We start from the raw sequence: 17,332 nt of genomic DNA, 5'->3' as shown, positions 1-17,332 counted from the left end.
GCAATGGATATGTCTAGCTCAAACATTTTATAGCATGCGACAGAAGTTGTAGCCACCCCTAGTGACGATACTACAATACCATGACGCGTCGGGTTCGCGTAAACCGTCGCGTTGTCCTCACAGCTGATAGTGCGACGCGCCATACTCAACATCGCTCGTCTCAACGAGTCGGATAATCGCGGTGTCATGCGACTCAACAACTGCTTCGTACCGTCCTTTGAAGTTCCCCTGCTTTTTGCCAGTCCATGAGTCGAACACGGTGTATTCAGCCTCCGCATCCAACTCGGGCACCTCCGCGAAGTCGATGGCCTTGGTATGTGTCGCATTCAGTGTATTCAATGCAAACACATACACACCTTTGGAAGACCGCCCACTCCAATACTCAGCGGGATGCGTTTGGTTCCAAGTCCAGTCGGCGTTGATACCCCACTTGTACGGTTTGGCTGCAGCACCAAAGACTGAATCTTGATTGAAGTCGATGAGCTCCCCGTTGCTCAGAATCTCCAAGATTTTCGGCTCGATGCCGTGAAGAGGGGTCCCGATGATTAGAGGCGACTTCAGAGCAGCCCAGAGGGCGAAGTGAGATCGACTCTCTTGTAGGGTGAGGTTTCCATTGCCAACTTCAAGCATGTCCCAGTCGCCATGACCCCAGAAGTCGGTATCGTTGTTGAAGAAGGATGCATGGTTGAGGATTGGCATAATGCCCCAAGAATACTGATGTTTGTCGTACCACTCTGGGTAGATGTCTCCCCACATGCGCCAGCTATGGCCAGTCGCGTTACCCCATTGCTCGATGTGGGCATGGCCCCAGGCACATTGCGAGTATTCAATCGTACGATTTGTTGCGAGGAGGGCATCACTCATGGTCTTGTACCGCGTGAAGCTCTTCGAAGTCGTCCAATGGTAGTCTGTGGGTGCTGGGACAGGGCGAGCTTCACCGTCCCCGCCGGCGCTTTGGTCTTCGGCTGGCGGACCTCCCAACCAATTCTCTGGCCACCATCGGTACTCGTCGTCCCATTCGTCAGGCACAGCGCAATTATCGTACTTAAGGTCTAACCAGTATGAGTAATGAAAAACTGCTTTGAGTGATAATAGCTTACAGTCGATGCCCCAATCGGCAAAGGTCCTGGCATCTACTTCTTCGTGTCCCAGTGAGCCAGCATATCCACCGCATGTTGTGTCGCCAGCATCACCGTAGATGCCGACTTTCAACCCGAGCTTATGGACCTCGTCTGCTGTATGTTTGATGCCACCCGGGAACTTGGCATAGTCAGGACGGATCCTTCCTGTGCCGTTGTCGCGTTGGTTAGATTTGTCGGACCAACAATCATCTATGTTCACATAATTGTAGCCGAGGTCTTTCAAACCAAGAGAGATGAGAAGTTCAGCGACTTCCAGGATAACGGTCTCGTTGATGGCGCATTCGTACTCGTTCCATGTACTCCATCCCATAGCTGGTAGGCGGCCTGTTTGCCCATCTTGCGACACCAGCGAAAAGCCTGAGCCGGCCAGTGCCAATCCGATCAACAATGAACGCAGCGACATGCTGAATATAGATGAAGGGTGTATTGAAGAAGATTACCAGGCGACAAAAAACATCCTTATAAGATATGCTTCTTGTCTAAGAAGGATTGAAAGGAAGGACTGCCGTTCTCGAAGCGGAGGGAGGCTCCGCGACCGCTTCCGGAAAGCACTGTAGGAAACTGCCCAGTTGACATAACGATTGGGGGATTGAAGAACAGCGAGGAGATCAATATAATTCTTCCGAAATGCGGATATTCGTTGGGGTAGACCGACTCATCAGCGCAACAGCAACGTGAGCCAGGCGTTGCGGGGACCAGCAACCGGTTCAGCCCCTGGTATCGGCACACAGATTGACGGCCTGATTACCGTGACCAATGATCTCAGGATTTAATAGGGTGCAGATAACATTGTCTCATTATAGAACAAAAGCCGAGTTGCAATTGTATGTAAGAAAGAAGCTAAGAGGAGACCCTTCATGTTGTCCTCCGATCGGTCGGATGGCTGTCGCGCGATGACGTCATGATTAGCGCTTCTTGCTCTTTCCGCAACTGGACACCACCACCGTCCATATCATCGATCAATGCCTGTGGGCGTGTTGATGATGGCCGTGGTCATGAGAGTGATCGTGGCCATGGTCGTTTTCCTCTTCATCCTGCGCCCGCGGCCACTCGGCCCAGTAGCCGTCGTCCCACATTTCCTGCAGAGTCTCTTCCTTCTCGTCATCGTCCAACGAATCGTCATGCATGACTTTCTCCCATTTCTTCATCTCCTTTTTCGTCAAAAGGCAAGCGTCAAGCATCTTTGTCAACCCGTCGACGTCAAGCTTCTCTCCGATGAATACCTAAAGATTGGTGTAGAGAGTCAGTATTTGTTTCACATGCAGTTCGTACAGCGATCAATCTTACCATTTCTTGTCTGCGGTCGCCCCACTCTAAATATTGACATGCGAAGTTAGTGGATGTCTCACAAGTACTTCGTGAATAGGATACTCACCACCCTCGAAGTCGTTCCTGATAGCCTTCAGGGTGTCTTCGTCGGCGCCCCAGTCTTCTTCGGACACGCAGCAGAACCACGGCATCTCAGAGCCGAGTGTCAGCATTGCGCCTGCAGTACTCCACGAGCCCATCTGATTAGGACGCGTGGCGAGCCAGAAGAGACCCTTGCTTCTGTGTAGGCCGCTGAAGTAAGGGCAAGCCTTCTTGTTGGCCAGAATTTCCTTGTCATCCATTTGGGGAATTTCTTCGTCGTCATCGCTGACCTTGTCGGAATCATCTTCGGACGCGCTGGCTTTTCCAGATTCGGATGAACCATCGATGGCGTTGTCGTTGCCATCATCACCGTCTTCTTCTTCTTCTTCCTCATCCTCTTCGGCATCGGCGACGTCTTCTGCCTCGTCTTGCAGCAAGATGAACTTGCCCTGGATAAGCCGGTACAGCTTCATTGGGTCGAATGGTCTGCGAGCGCGATATACGAAAGAGCCGATGCCATATCTAAATCCAGGTCAGCATGAGCGAAGCTTCCGGTACCGAGTGACTTACTCAAGCGTCTCCGGCTTGGGTGCGACACGCTTTCTTCCCGAGACGTCCATGACGGTCATTTCATGCAACGACTGGAGCCATCCAACGCTTGCGACAGCCTCGCCGAAGTTGAACACGCCCGTATTGAGCATCTCGCGAACGTCCACCTTGGAGTACCTGGCTTCAATGATCTTCGCCTTCGGGTTTAGTGACTTGATGTATGCTCGGACGCGCCCCAGGGTTGCCTTGTCTGCTCTATCGATCTTGTTGATGATGATAACATTGGCAAACTCGATTTGGTCCGCGAAGAGATCGGATATGGTTCGCTGGTCCTCATCTGGGACTTCATCGCGCCCGAAGCGGTCTTGCAGGAACTCGGCCGTGTCAAATTCGGAAAAGAAGCGGAACGCGTCCACGACGGTGACCATGGTATCGACGGTCGCAATGCTCTTCAGCCCACCGATCTTCGCGCTGTGAACATTGGTAAGCTACTGTGTTGAACCACCGCCTTGGGTTCGACTTACACTTTAGCAAAGACTTCCTTCTCCTCAGGTTCCAGTCCCTCGGCGTCGATCATTGCCTCAGTAAGCTCGGTTGTGAAGGTCTCCGCCACTTGTTGTGGCTCACTGATACCGGAGCTCTCGATGATTACATGATCAAATGCGTTCTCGGACCAAGCCAGGCGGGCTAGTTCAACAAGTAAGTCGCTTCGCAATGTGCAGCAAATGCAGCCTGAATGAGAAGTTAGCGTATGTCTCGCATGAGGTTCGTACAGTCATTGTCTCACCATTCTCCATTTGCACGACCTTCTCCTTTAGACGTATCTCTCCATTACTGTTCTTGTTGTTGCCACGACTAACAAGGTTTGCGTCGACGTTGACTGATGCCATATCGTTGACAATGACGGCGATGCGCAACCCATGGTCCGGCGACTGTAGGATGTGCCGAAGCAAGGTTGTCTTTCCACTGCCCTAATGTTGTCAGTCTCAATCTTCACATTCCTCAGCTGTTGCTTACCAGAAATCCGGAAAGAACGGTCACTGGGAGCGGCTTTCGCTCGGTGGTCTTGTTCTTCGCCTTCATCTCCGCACCGCCGGTCTTTCTACGCTTCGGAGCTGGCATAGGGAATTGCTATAGTCGTCTTTACGTCGGTAACTGTTTTGAAACTCTCTGGAACTTGTTTTGGTGGTTTTTGTATCTGTCCCGTTACCGTTGTGCGCGTCGGCCACTGAGCACCAAGATGGCTCGGTCGCATCAGCACGAAAGTGACGCATCTCATTCGTCGAAAACGCGAGAGACACCAACGCAGAGACTACCAACCTGATAGTAGTAAGCCGTGTTCATCTAGGTGTTAATATGGCAGGTCGAGCAAGGTTCTGCACGGGATTGAGCTCGGGAGTTGGCTGCCTCGCGAACTAGACCCTGAAGAAGCATCTCCGCGTATTGTCCTACAAGACTCCAAATTCATAGTAAGATGCTCTTCGTAGAAAGATTCCGAAGATGCGTTCAGACGAACGTTGAAACACTGCTTAGTGTTATCATCTCGAATCGGGCGGCGAAGATGGACAATTTCCGGACGAACTCGAGCGATACTAGATTCCCAACTTGAGCTGGGCCTCAAACTGAACTATGCTGCTAATGGAAGATTAGCAGTTCGGGATTTTGTGCATCATCAAGTGGTTAAGGCCGCTACATTGTTGGGAATACTGGGCTATTGTTGTAGACGTTCACGTCGAGGCGTTGAGAGGGCTCCTGGAACTTACTTGCGACAGTAGCGCGAATGATGTCATTTAGCCGGCATGTCGCGACGCGACGCGTCGCGTCCTTTGCCTCCCTACAATCCCACACTTTTGCTCACAATCGCAAGACTGAATGTCGTTTTCGTGTTACAAATATCACTCCTCTTTCTGCTGAAAGCCTGCGCCATATGCCGTCGTCGCGTTTAACCTCTCCAGAATGTATTCTCCCGCTCGGATTGGCTTGTAGGGACTCTCCTCGCCCTCTTTCAGGCATGTCGGCAACGTCTCAATCACCGTGTCATAGTTCACCGAAAAGAAGAATGGTACACTGTACCTCGCCTCCGCCGTTCGGTTTACGACGCGATGCACCGTGCTCTTATACAATCCATTCGTCCAGCGCATGAGGAAGTCGGCAACATTCACGATGAGGGTACCAGGGATGTGCGGAGCGATATACCATTCGCCGGAAGGTTTCAAGATCTCGAGGCCGGGCACGGTCGATGCGAGCAGCAGTGTGAAGCACTCGTAATCTGAGTGCGCGCCGAGGCCGATCTGCGCTTCTTGAGTTGGCGTAAGATTGTTAGTGAGAGGGGTTTTGGGAGGCGGGTAGTACAGAAGTCGTGCAATACCCCCAGGGTGTGTCGTCATGGAGTCGAAGTAATCTTCGGGGAGATCCAGTGAGAGCGCAAAGAGGCGAAACAAGTGGCGGGCGAGATCAAGGACCTAGTAACGGTGAGCATGTCTGCCTACTACGTAATAAGCACCTCTGGCGAATTTGACTCACAGCACCATAGTATTTACGGACGTTTTCATAAAAGCCCGGCAGGTCTTGTTCATCAGGCCACATGTTGCTCTTCTCTGTTGACCCGTCAAGATTCTTGTATTTGCCATCGCCACCAGAAAAGTCTAGGCGCTCTTCGTATGCGAAGTTGAAGACTTCCTTCTCCTCCTTATCACCAGCGATGGATGTATACTCGCTCGGCTCCCAACCCAAGCCAAATTTGTTGTTCTTCAGATGCAAAGTCTCTTTCTTGCTCAGCGGCAGTTCATGCATGAAGCGATCAGCCTGATGCAAGATGCCATCACAGGCTGATCCTGGTATGCGATGATTGCTAATGTAGAAGAACCCAGAGGTGGTGCAGGCTCGACGAATTTGTGCAGCAACCGCCTGGCGGTCCTCAAGAGAAGCAGAGAATGAAGGCGTTAGATCGATAATAGGGATCTCGAAGGTCTCATCAGCGATACGGTCTTTCGCCGAGAGACGCGACTGCAGATAAGCGGCGGCGCCATCTCGGGCTTCCTCGCATGTCGTCTGGTCCGGCACATGCGCTGTGGTAGTCGCCATGGCTGCGCTCAACGATCCTGATTCTTCTCGAACCGCGAAGCGATATCGGGAGGGATAGTCAATATCAAGGTAAGGCGCGTAGGGCGCGAGGTGATAAGGCGTTAAGTAGTGGGGGCAGCTACGGCGATGCATCGGATCTAAGACTCGAGATGCATGCTCATCTGATACGGTACCCCTCATTCCGCAACACAAATCCTCCCGCCTCAAACATCCAGTCATGTCTCGATCTCAAAACACCACTGTCTTCACCAACGGTCGCTTCTTCAACAGCGGCGCAGCGCAATCCGAGGCACAATTCCATACGACGTTAGCCATTCAAGATGGCAAGATTAGCTTCATCGGAAGCTCTGAGGACTCCGAAGTCCAAGAACTCTGCAATGCTGGTGCAAAAGTGAGCGATCTTGGCGGAAAACATGTACTTCCTGGGTTCATCGATTCTCACATGCATTTCCTCATGCTTGGACAATCGTTGCACAAAGTGGACTTGGACCACGCCAAGGATCTAGAGGAGATTCGCGCCCGCATCTTAAAGTACGCAAAAGCGAATCCAGATAAACCGCGCATAATGTGCAAAGGCTGGATGCACTCGATGACCAATGGGGAGGCCAAAGCGAGCATGTTAGACGACCTAGATCCCAGACCGATCTACATAGACTCCAAAGATATTCATTCGTGCTGGTGCAATAGCGCGGCGTTGAAAGAGATGGGGGTTCAAGAAATGGAGACTCCTGCTGGTGGAACGATTGAAAGAGATTCAGATGGCAACGCGTCGGGGCTTCTTAGCGAAGCTTGCGTATTACTTATCGTTTGGCCGTGGCTTGCAAAGGTCACACCTCTTGATGAGAAGATGGCGGCCTTGAGGACTGCAATCAAGGCGTATCATGCTGTTGGCTGCACAGGATGCATCGATATGGCGATGGATGAGAGTGCATGGGAAGCTATACTTTCCCTGCGATCTACCGAAGGACTACCAATGCGTGTGGCTGCGCACTGGTGCATTATGCCTGGCGATGGCGAAGAACATCGCCTGCGACAAGTTGAGCGAGCTATCCAGCTGAGCCAGGAGTTCAACAAGAACACTAGCCCTGATCTGAGGGTCGTTGGTATCAAGGTCATCTGTGACGGGGTGATCGATGCGTGTACTGCAGCGCTAGCAGAACCCTATACCTCAAACGGCCATTTTGAGGGTCCGATCTGGACACCGGAGATGCTTGATCCTGTCGTGAAGAAGGCGATCGAAGGCGGACTTCAATGCGCGTTGCACGCAATAGGTGATCAGGCTGTTCATAATGCTGTCAATGTGCTGGAAAGATATGGAAAACAAGACCAGAGGCACCGTATCGAGCATCTCGAACTCACCGCACCGGAAGACGCGAAGCGACTTGGTCAGCTCGGCATAACAGCAAGCATTCAACCAGTTCACTCAGACCCTGCTATCCTCCGTGCGTGGCCGAAGCTTCTTGGTCCAGAACGCGTGAAGCGAGCCTTTGCGTACTCTGACTTCTCGGATCACGGTGCAACACTTGCCATCGGCTCAGACACACCTACCGCACCCTACGCGCCGTTGCCGAATTTGTACATCGCTACCACGCGCAAGTCGGCGAGACAGCCGGATGCTGGAGACGCGCCTGTCAATGAAAACTTCCGCCTTGAGTTGACACAAGCAGTGGCAGCTGTTACCCAAGGCGCAGCATATTCCTCTTTTGCAGACGACCGTGTAGGTAGTTTGGCGGTCGGCAAGATGGCAGACCTTTGCGTGGTAGACATGGAGTGGAAGGGGGAAGAGTTGCTCAAAGCCAAGGTCTTGGAAACATGGTTTGAGGGAAAGCAGGTGTACAAAGCTTAAGTATTGATCTACTGAGATAGAAAGCTTCTGTAGATGTAGCCTCGAGAAATGAAGATGCGAAACGGCCGATGGCGCCTGCTGTGTCAACCGCATCGGGACGTCATCGTGACCCACCTGCACGTGGGATTAGGCGATTGCATCACATACACCAAACAACACTACCAGCTGCACTCTACCTAACACCAACGAGACAACGAAAGAACTTGGTCAAGAATCAGCATGTCAGTAGATTCCATTGCTCGATGAGCAACCACACCCTCTGGTAAGCCTCGGTAATGACCAAGAAGGCTTCAAAAACAAAAGCCTCGCGGAAGCCTTGCCCATGCACCGCATGTGGCGATAAGGATCACACAAATGCGCATATAACGGCATTGCGCACCGAGATACGAAGAGATTCTGGCATTGTCAAAATCGGTGTTCACGCATCATCCATGTATCAGCGGTGCATCTGAAACCAGAGGTGTAGCCCCGCAACCTCGCATGTTTCATACCTCGACTCGACCTGCCCGAACCTCATCGCGAACTCAAGTGCGGAATCCCACTCCGCGTTTCCATAGCAAATGTTCAGTCGCAAAAGGCGGTTTAATCTCCGTCACCTGCAGAAATTTGGCTGGACGGCATTCCAGCCCGTCTTAGCAGCTGTCATGGTGGCTTAGACGTCTAGGAACTATGCCTGGATGACAGCCCATGGGGAGGCATGATCCTCAGGTGTTTCGCAACCCGATGGACGTCATTGAAGGTGCTCTTCGGATATATTGATCGATCGTCGCGCCCTGTTGTCTGCCCAATTCGAACATCATATACTACACATATATCAACTACATCAGCTCTTCGTTGATACTTACGTTTTGAGTCGTATCGTACACCAAGAGCTCTACTTCCATTCGCCTCTGTTACCTTACCACATCAATCAACAACATGTTGACCAACCGTCGCTCGACCATGATGGTCCCTCCCAACCGCATGCCCAGCTGGCATCCCCACTCAAAAGGCACCATGCCTCAGCAGCCATCATCAACGCCTCTAGCGATCGATACTGAAGCACCTCAAAGTCGCACACCCGCCGTCTTGACATCAACGACGTCCGACCTGCCCGGCCATCGCGTCATTCGCGTCCTCGGTGCCGTCCACGGAACTACAAGCGCGACGCGCAAAGACCCGAAATCCTTCATTAAGAACATCGCAAGCAGTTTCAACAGCAGTTGGGGAGAGGCCAAGAGTGTGACGAGTATCGTATACCAGGCGCGCGATCAAGCCATCGACAGGCTTGTGAAAGAGGCCATAAGCAAGGGTGCGAATGCCATTGTTGGATTGGATATTCGGGAAAGCGAAATCATGGGCTGTGTAGTGGTGAGCGTCAGTGGCACGGCGGCTTGGGTTGAGAAGGAGAACCAGGGCAATGTCAAGAGAGATAGCGCGCAAGAGGCTGATCCTTTTCGATGACAGTATACAGAGGAAGAAAGGCATCGGTGTGCAATAAGGCTAAACGGATGTATTTCTGAGCGGGTAATGGGACGATACAGCACTGGCTTGCGACATCGAGATTTCGACTTTCTAGGGAGCGCGACATTGAGACCAGGTATTCACTGTTTGTTTAGAAAACTTCAGCATGCTTACCACATCTCTTCATTCTTGGCCTTTGCTTTTGTCACTAATCAGACTAATCAAGCAGATAGTGCTGCTGCTCGAGCAAGTGTCGGTGCATTACCCCACAGAGCAGAATCTTCCACAGCGGAGAACGCTCACCCGAACCATCGAAGCGCTGACATGCCCACCTCGGATTACTCCATCACTTCACATTGGAAGTTCCCGCGCTTTACTGTCGTGGGCATCTTTAGTGTTCAGACAAGAGCAGGATCCCTGGGCGCCAAACCGTCTCATCTCGTACCGCTCGGAGGCTGGGACACGCTAGTGCCAAAGTAGCAATTTAGCCGCGCATGAGGCCGACACGACATTTGACGGCGAAAGCACCGAGCTGCGATTGAGCGGAGACCCCAGCCTGCCCCAGGTTCTTTCCCTAGCCTCGGCAAGTGGAGACGCCTTATGACACCAATTCAGCTCCACAAGCAGCTGGACAGCAGTTGAAGACGATGCAATTGCTCTTGCGGACGCCGCGACCGAACATCTGCAATGCCATGCACGCACCGTGGATAGAAGTATTGGACATGCGCCGCCATTCCCATCAGCCAAGATGTCGGACATCGCATAACGTCACTCGAGAGGGGTCGCTGCATCCGCCGGCATGGATGCATGGATCGTCAGGAACTAACCCTCGACTTCATCCAATTCTTCCGCTCGTCTACGCCTGAATCCTCCAATGACGGGTGGCGCTACACAAGCTCTTTCGCCTACACGCCATCGATCCGGGAAATATCATGACGATTGTACCGGCCCATGTATGCACACTGCTCTTGATTCTTCCCGTGGCCAAGGCCTGGCATGGCTGGAGACCCGCGATGTTGGGGAACGGTTAGTGAACCGGGATATGAGTGAAGGTATAAGGTCAGCCAGAGTGGACCGTTTTTTGGGAGATCAGCAATTCATCGTCTTTTGATCGCAAAGATGGTGTTTCTCAAAGGGATTGCAGCTGCGGCCTGCGCCACGTCTGCGCTTGCTGCCGACATTATTGTCCAGAACTCTGGAGGCAATCAAACCGGCGCGTTTGGTCACTCTTACGGCTATGGCTTCCTTCACGAGGTAAGTTTTTGTTATCATCATCTATGCCAGAATGCCATATACTGACAGTTCCTCAGGATATCAACAACTCCGGCGATGGTGGCATCTACGCTGAGTTGATCCAGAACCGTGCTTTCCAGTACAGCCAGAACTACAGCGTTTCCACGGACCACTACTTCAGCGTCAATGGCGCTCAACTTAGCATTCAAATGCTAGACGAGCCGCTGTCTGAGCAGTTGCCGGCATCCATGCGCGTCTCAGCTGGAAATGGAAGCTATGCCACCGGAAAGATTGGCTTCAAGAACGAGGGCTACTGGGGTATGGACGTCCGTCCGCAGACCTACACCGGATCTTTCTGGGTCAAGGGTGCGTACAGCGGTGTCTTCACTGCATCGCTGGAATCAAACTTGACCAGCGATGTATTTGCATCCGTTGAAGTGCCATCCAAGTCCGTTGCAGACGACTGGACCGAGCACACCTTCGAGATCGTTCCCGAAATGGCTGCGCCCAACTCCAACAACACCTTCTCTATCACTTTCGACGGTGCCGCAGCCAGCGCACTGGACTTCAACCTCATCTCCCTCTTCCCACCGACCTACAAGGGCCGCAAGAATGGTCTCCGTGTCGACATTGCTGAGGCTCTCGCCGACATGAACCCTAAGCTCCTCCGATTCCCAGGCGGTAACATGCTTGAGGGTCTCAGGAACGATTCTTACTGGGACTGGAAAGACTCTCTTGGTCCTCTGCGATACCGTCCTGGATTCCAGGGTGTATGGGGATACCAGCAGACTCACGGTCTTGGTCTCATGGAGTACCTTGAGTGGTCTGAGGACATGGGTCTCGAGATCGTTCTGGGTGTCTGGGCCGGTCTTGACTTGGACGGTGGTGTTACGCCCCAGGGAGACCTCGCGCCCTTCGTCAAGGATGCTCTTGACGAGATTGAGTTCGTTTGCGGTCCTGCCAACTCTACTTGGGGTGCACGCCGCGCTGAGCTCGGACACCCTGAGCCCTTTGAGCTGAACTACGTCGAGGTCGGTAACGAGGACTGGCTCGCTGGCTTCCCCGGTGGTTGGGAGTCTTACCGAGCATACCGTTTCCCCATGTTCTACAACGCCATCAGCAAGGCCTACCCTCACATTCAGGTCATTGCTTCAGCCGCATCTAGCGACCCTGCCGGAGACCCTCCGATCCACGGACCCAACGAGGACAACGGCCAGATTCTGCCTCTCGACGCGCTTGGTGACTACCACCCGTACCGCGAGCCTGATGAGCTTGTTTACGAATTCAACCGATTCGACAACGACGCCGGCCACATTGTCGGTGAGGTCGCCGCCACCCATGTCAACGGCGGTATTCGCTGGGAGGGTGACTTGTACCCCTACCCATGGTGGCAGGGTGCCGTCGGTGAAGCCGTCTCTCTGATCGGATACGAGCGCAACTCTGACCGCATTCCCGGTACCTTCTACGCCCCCGTCTTGAAGAACAACAACCGCTTCCAGTGGCCCATCACGCTCATCCAGTTCGATGCAGACCCGAAGCGCACCACCAAGGCCGTCACCTGGTACTGCTGGAGTCTTTTCGCCCACCACTCGATCTCTCACACTCTCCCCACCCACTCCAACACCTCCTACGGACCCCTCTACTGGGGTGCTGGTTACGACGAGAACCGCAACGGTGCCATGGTCTGGAAGGGTGCTGTCTACAACACCACCGACCATGCTGACGTTCCTGTAAGCGTTCAATTCCAGGGCGTTGCTCCGGGTACGATGGCCAACCTCACTTACCTTACCAACTCCGTTGGCGACCCATACATGTACAACGACCCCTTCACTGGCATCAACATCGTTAAGACCAACAACATGATGCTCACCGCCGGAAGCGATGGTGTGTTCCGCTTCAACCTGCCCGAACTTAGTGTTGCCGTGTTGGACACCGAGATCACTGGTGGAAACAGCACTGGCCACTACCGAAGACGGTTGTAGGGAACTACTTTCGAATTCGTAGTCATATAGATAGTGAAGGAATCAAGTAATTTATATTATGACATCATTTCGACGATATGAACATAAGGTGAAATACTATGAGCACAAGACTTGTGGATTGATATGTCTAGTCCACGGGCCTTTTCTAACTCTTTATCTTATGCTACTGAGGTGGTTGTTCATTGGCTGGTAGAATATGTCCTATCTGTCAGGTTGAACACGGCACTGAGAAGGTGGTATCCAGTGCGAAAGCACAGCGACCTGCTCTCTTCCTTTCCGATGAGCTCAACACAACTCCGCAAAGTGCTGAGTACCCTTGCGCAGTCAGGGGGCGGGACCGGGGCGAGGAGCTGTACACAAGTTGACAGTGCAGCTGCGAAGAAGTCCAACATGTATGGTTGTGCAACTAATGCCAGATCCGTACCTTGCCCCGGGAGCGACAAGAAAAGTTGGTGGTGCCCCATCGTCGCAAGGTTGCACTCAAGAAACGACAAATGTGAGACCGGGTATAGACTCTGAGCATCATAGGCTATCGCGTACTGTCCGTGAAGGATTGATAGCGCACGACGAAAGAAGAGATCGAGTGCTAATCGTAGGTGTTCGCTACCGGGCAAGTCTGACGTTTGACGCATCAGGTGGCGTATCTCGAGGTCATATTGTACCGCTTCATCGTAGGTGATCTGGTCATGCGCCGAGTTGATCCGGGAAAGAACGTGACGTATGATGGAAAGCGAACGGGGCAGAATGGATTCGAAGCAGTCTTCCAAGGTCGCTGGCGCGCAATGTTCCGTCTCCCTTGGGAAGTCGTCCTGCGGGAGTACCGATTGCTGACCGGTGATCAACGACAGTTGTATGTCCATGTACACTACTAACACCCATAACCTCCGCCGAGCTTGTCTCTCGTGAGCAATTGCTGGCTCGTCAAATCCAGTCATCCATTCTTTATGTAATACCATCATCATGGACAAGCGAACGACGAGGCCCATAACGTTCCAGCTGGTGTCTAGAGCCCAGCAGGTTGCATAAGCCACCGACTTTGCAAGCACCATGAGACACAGCGTACTGATGTTCGCGGTGGTTGGACGATACATGTATGCCGTCTGCGCTAAGCAAGCTTCGCTGGCGTAAAAGTATTCCGATGAAGCTGAATCATTGCGGGTGGTGGCATAGGCGCCAAGGCCGAGTACTACGAAGTACTGGGCGAGCCAGCTGGGATCCTCTGTTGTCTGCGCATGGTGAAAATTCTCCATTTTTGACATGAATGTGGACCGGTCAAGGACCGGTAGACAAGGGTTATATACCCTGAAGTATGCATTAGCGTGCAGCACTGCAGAAGCAGTGGAGTTTTGCAAAAGATCTTGTCGTTTATCGAGCGAAGCGTAAGCTTGAGACTGCGGACTTCCGAAGGGGAAGTTGCCGGCTAGAGCGAAGTCACTCGAGCAGTTTCCCGCAATATGTTCCCGCATAGCCATAGTAAACGGGGGCGCCTCAAGACCGGGCAGTGTTTCTAGCTGTGGATGATCAGAGGTCAGGGAATTGAGCGAAACAGGCATGAAAACGGCTCACCCGATCTAGGAGAGCCCTGAAATGGCTAGAGCTTCGTCTTCTCAGAAACCAGGTAGCTACCACAAACTCGGGGTCCTCAAGCGCAAAGACAGAAGACGGTACAATTGGCTTCTCGGCTATCTTGACTCTGTGCGTATAGAGACATGTAGTCTCATACCCGGAACGTGCGCATCTGCTACAAGGAGATCTTCTGTCACACTTAATTTTAAGCCGGTGACATCTCGTACAGGAAAAGCAAGCTCGAGCGCGTCTCTTTACGCGCGAATGAGGTGAAGAGGATGTAGATGTGCTATCGAAAGCTTCTTCCGAGCGATCAATAGCACCAAGTGGTGGCGTTTCTGGAGCCTGTGCTTCGTAGATGCAATTGGTCTTCGCCTTGTTGCAGCGTGAGCACGCGGGTCGGAGTTTGTCGCATTGACGCTTGGCTGAACGGCAGCGGGTGCATGTCTGCACATCCCGAGCATGTGTCATGGTGGTTTATGGGAGCACCTCATACAAGGGAAAACCTTAAAACCCAGGAGCCTACGTCGCTGTTAGGCCACCAACTTCGCAAGCTTTTATCTTGATGTAGGCTCTTGGGTGTTCGGTTTTTCCCTTGAATGGGGTGGGAGGGCGGGAGAGGCGGTCGGGCGTAAGAGGGCAGATGCGGCCGCAACATCCCAAGGTCTTTATGAATCCTGTCTGAGTCAAAGGCGCGACCTATGAATCCTGCGCGTTGGGGCATGAGAGCGGAGGGAAATGCGGGTCGGCGGTAATCGGTGCTATCTAGTGTCAGCCGTACGCTAATCCCACAGAAACCTAGCGTGTCTCGCGCTATCCAGATGTCCCTCGCAGTGTCCAGCTGGGACGCCCTGATCTGCACGCGGCTGGCATCCGCCAACACGAACGCATACCGCTACACAGAATGCGAATTCGCCGCCCTGCTGTCCGAAAGACAAGGTTTAAACTTCCGCCGACATGAGATCGATGAACACATACACAGATAAGACCGCGAAGATACCTAGGTACTCAAGCTTGGCCGCCTCGTTCGACATCCGTCTTCTTCGTCTTCCTCGGCGTGAGAATACCTTGACACGGCTTCGAACACTTGAATCTAAGACCCGCATTGGATTCAAACTGGTTCTCCGATTTGACCCGACCCTTCTCTCTACCTTGCCTCCCGCTGTGCCTTGGCTTCCAACTATGCACAATGTAGATGCGGCCGCCTACCTAACGCCGATAGGCGATATCGGTTATATGGAAAAAGGTGTAGAGGAGCAGAAGATGTTATAGAAGTATAAGATAGCGATGTACTCGCCAGCCAACGTTTTTACATACCTACTAGGATCTGTCTACGTCTCTTCATCAGCATCGACTTAATTCTTGCCAACATGTCTATCACCGACGGAAATACGAAAATAAACAACTCCATCGATATCGAGCGTTCTGGACCATTTCAAAGACAGGCTGTCGTTCTAGCTTATCAAGAGCTACTCACGGACCAGGCCTCCCAACCAGACAAGATATTCCTGGCGGGCCACGAGATCCAGCATCTTGATCCCAACCTTGTGGTCCTGGACGAAGATACACAAGAACATCCTCGCGTCAGTGTAAACACCCATGCAGTGAACCTGCAGCTAACACATATCTCAGACCTGGTCAACCGCCAAGAAAGTGCGCGCCACCGCAATCGTGGGAGGATGCTGTTTCATCTCCCCATTCGCAAGCACCATATTCGCCCCATCCATTCACCTAGTCATGAACGACCTGGGTATCACGGACAGTACCGTCGGCGCCTTGCAAGTCTCCATCTTCCTCTTCGCATTGGCGATCGGTCCACTCGTTCTCGCCCCACTCAGCGAACGGTACGGTAGAGCAGCGATTATACACTTTGGCAATTTGATCTTCGTTGCCTTCTCTCTCGGAGGTGGCTTCTCTCAAACTGCTGTTCAGTTCTCAGTTTGCCGGTTCTTCGCTGGACTTGGCGGGTCTGCTGCCATCGCGGTAGTCGGTGGTTTCGTATCTGACGTGTGGAATCTTGCTGCCCGTCCGAAGGCATCTGGACTCGTAATGCTTGGACCGTAAGTTTGCGATTGTACAATTTTCGGTACTCTTACTTACACGAAGCAGCGTCTTAGGCCCCGTCTTGGGCCCCGTATGTGGAGGCTGGATGTCAGAGCGGGTCTCGTGGCGATGGACTCTTTGGATACCCGCTATTGCCAGCGCGCTGCTTTCGATCGCGGGAATTTTCCTGTTCAATGAGTCCTACGCGCCCAGGGTTCTACAGAACAAGCTACGAAGAGAACGGAAGAAGAGGCCTAGCGCTGAGCTGTATACCGTACTGGATCTTCAGCCCCGGCTTAACGGCCCTACTGCGCTCGTCAACGCGTTCGTCCGACCCTTGGTATATCTAGCTCTCGATCCAGCGCTGTTGTTAGCCTCGCTGTTCTACTCAGTGGTATTTGGTGTCGTATATCTGATCATTGTTACTTACGCTGATGTTTTTGGTCGCGGATATGGACACAGCGTTGGAATCGTGGGCACCGACTTCCTGGCCGCTGGCATCGGTATGCTCCTCGGTACATTCGCTACTATTCGCGCTATGGAAGCCATCTTCAAGCGAGACACAACATCCGGCCAAATGAAGTACAAGCCTGAGTCGAGACTCGTCAGCTGTCTTGTTGGTGGAACATTGCTGGTTGGTGGGCTGTTCATGTACGGGTTCACGGCCACCAGAACGCACTTTATGGTGCCACTGGTAGCCATCATGCTGATGATGGCTGGAGGCATGAACATCCAACTCGCGCTGCAGCTGTACGCTATCGATGCCTTCAAGTTTCCCGCTTCTGCAGTCGCGGCCATATCCTTCCTTCGCTGCATGTTCGCCAGCGCGTTCCCGTTGTTCGGAGAGAAGTTGTTCAATACACTTGGCCTTGACTGGGGCGTAGGATTGCTGGGCTTTTTGGTGCTGGGTTTGGGGTTGCCACTGGTATCACTGGTATGTGCAGATGCTTTCGCTTGTTGTTTAATATTTTACTGACATTGTCACGCAGCTCTACATCTATGGTGTAAAGCTTCGGTTGAAAGGCGCCGATCGCATGGAGCGTTTCGAGGGCTCCAAAGCAACCATGAAGTAGCCCTTCTTAGGAGGAGCTGCC

General features: G+C 52.6%; 7 protein-coding genes across 7 annotated transcripts; 4 read left to right on the top strand and 3 right to left on the bottom strand.

The window, feature by feature from the left end:
* Positions 1-117: 117 nt before the first annotated feature.
* J4E92_000189 (uncharacterized protein) lies at positions 118-1,545 on the bottom strand (the record flags this gene model as incomplete). The annotated part of the gene is made up of 1 exon (XM_051491608.1): positions 118-1,545. The coding sequence occupies one exon, from the start codon at positions 1,543-1,545 to the stop codon at positions 118-120; it is 1,428 nt and encodes a 475-aa protein (XP_051357120.1).
* A 556-nt stretch (positions 1,546-2,101) lies between these two features.
* Positions 2,102-4,163, bottom strand: J4E92_000188 (uncharacterized protein; the record flags this gene model as incomplete). Its single annotated transcript, XM_051491607.1, has 6 exons — positions 2,102-2,365; positions 2,492-3,014; positions 3,063-3,512; positions 3,566-3,773; positions 3,829-4,012; positions 4,059-4,163. The coding sequence occupies 6 exons, from the start codon at positions 4,161-4,163 to the stop codon at positions 2,102-2,104; spliced, it is 1,734 nt and encodes a 577-aa protein (XP_051357119.1).
* Positions 4,164-4,936: 773 nt separating this feature from the next.
* On the bottom strand, positions 4,937-6,125 carry J4E92_000187 (uncharacterized protein; the record flags this gene model as incomplete). Its single annotated transcript, XM_051491606.1, has 2 exons — positions 4,937-5,503; positions 5,565-6,125. 2 exons carry the CDS (start codon positions 6,123-6,125, stop codon positions 4,937-4,939), a joined length of 1,128 nt encoding a protein of 375 aa, XP_051357118.1.
* Positions 6,126-6,342: 217 nt separating this feature from the next.
* On the top strand, positions 6,343-7,971 carry J4E92_000186 (uncharacterized protein; the record flags this gene model as incomplete). Its single annotated transcript, XM_051491605.1, has 1 exon — positions 6,343-7,971. The coding sequence occupies one exon, from the start codon at positions 6,343-6,345 to the stop codon at positions 7,969-7,971; it is 1,629 nt and encodes a 542-aa protein (XP_051357117.1).
* Positions 7,972-8,889: 918 nt separating this feature from the next.
* J4E92_000185 (uncharacterized protein) lies at positions 8,890-9,414 on the top strand (the record flags this gene model as incomplete). Its single annotated transcript, XM_051491604.1, has 1 exon — positions 8,890-9,414. The coding sequence occupies one exon, from the start codon at positions 8,890-8,892 to the stop codon at positions 9,412-9,414; it is 525 nt and encodes a 174-aa protein (XP_051357116.1).
* Positions 9,415-10,533: 1,119 nt separating this feature from the next.
* J4E92_000184 (uncharacterized protein) lies at positions 10,534-12,629 on the top strand (the record flags this gene model as incomplete). Its single annotated transcript, XM_051491603.1, has 2 exons — positions 10,534-10,668; positions 10,725-12,629. 2 exons carry the CDS (start codon positions 10,534-10,536, stop codon positions 12,627-12,629), a joined length of 2,040 nt encoding a protein of 679 aa, XP_051357115.1.
* A 2,936-nt stretch (positions 12,630-15,565) lies between these two features.
* J4E92_000183 (uncharacterized protein) lies at positions 15,566-17,311 on the top strand (the record flags this gene model as incomplete). Its single annotated transcript, XM_051491602.1, has 4 exons — positions 15,566-15,778; positions 15,828-16,255; positions 16,305-17,172; positions 17,228-17,311. 4 exons carry the CDS (start codon positions 15,566-15,568, stop codon positions 17,309-17,311), a joined length of 1,593 nt encoding a protein of 530 aa, XP_051357114.1.
* Between the last annotated feature and the right edge of the window lie 21 nt (positions 17,312-17,332).

This window comes from Alternaria infectoria, assembly GCF_024043175.1.
Source record: "Alternaria infectoria strain BMP 0036 chromosome Unknown scaffold_1, whole genome shotgun sequence".
NCBI classification, from domain to species: Eukaryota; Fungi; Ascomycota; class Dothideomycetes; order Pleosporales; family Pleosporaceae; genus Alternaria; species Alternaria infectoria.
This window is presented reverse-complemented; position numbering and strand designations above follow the sequence as displayed.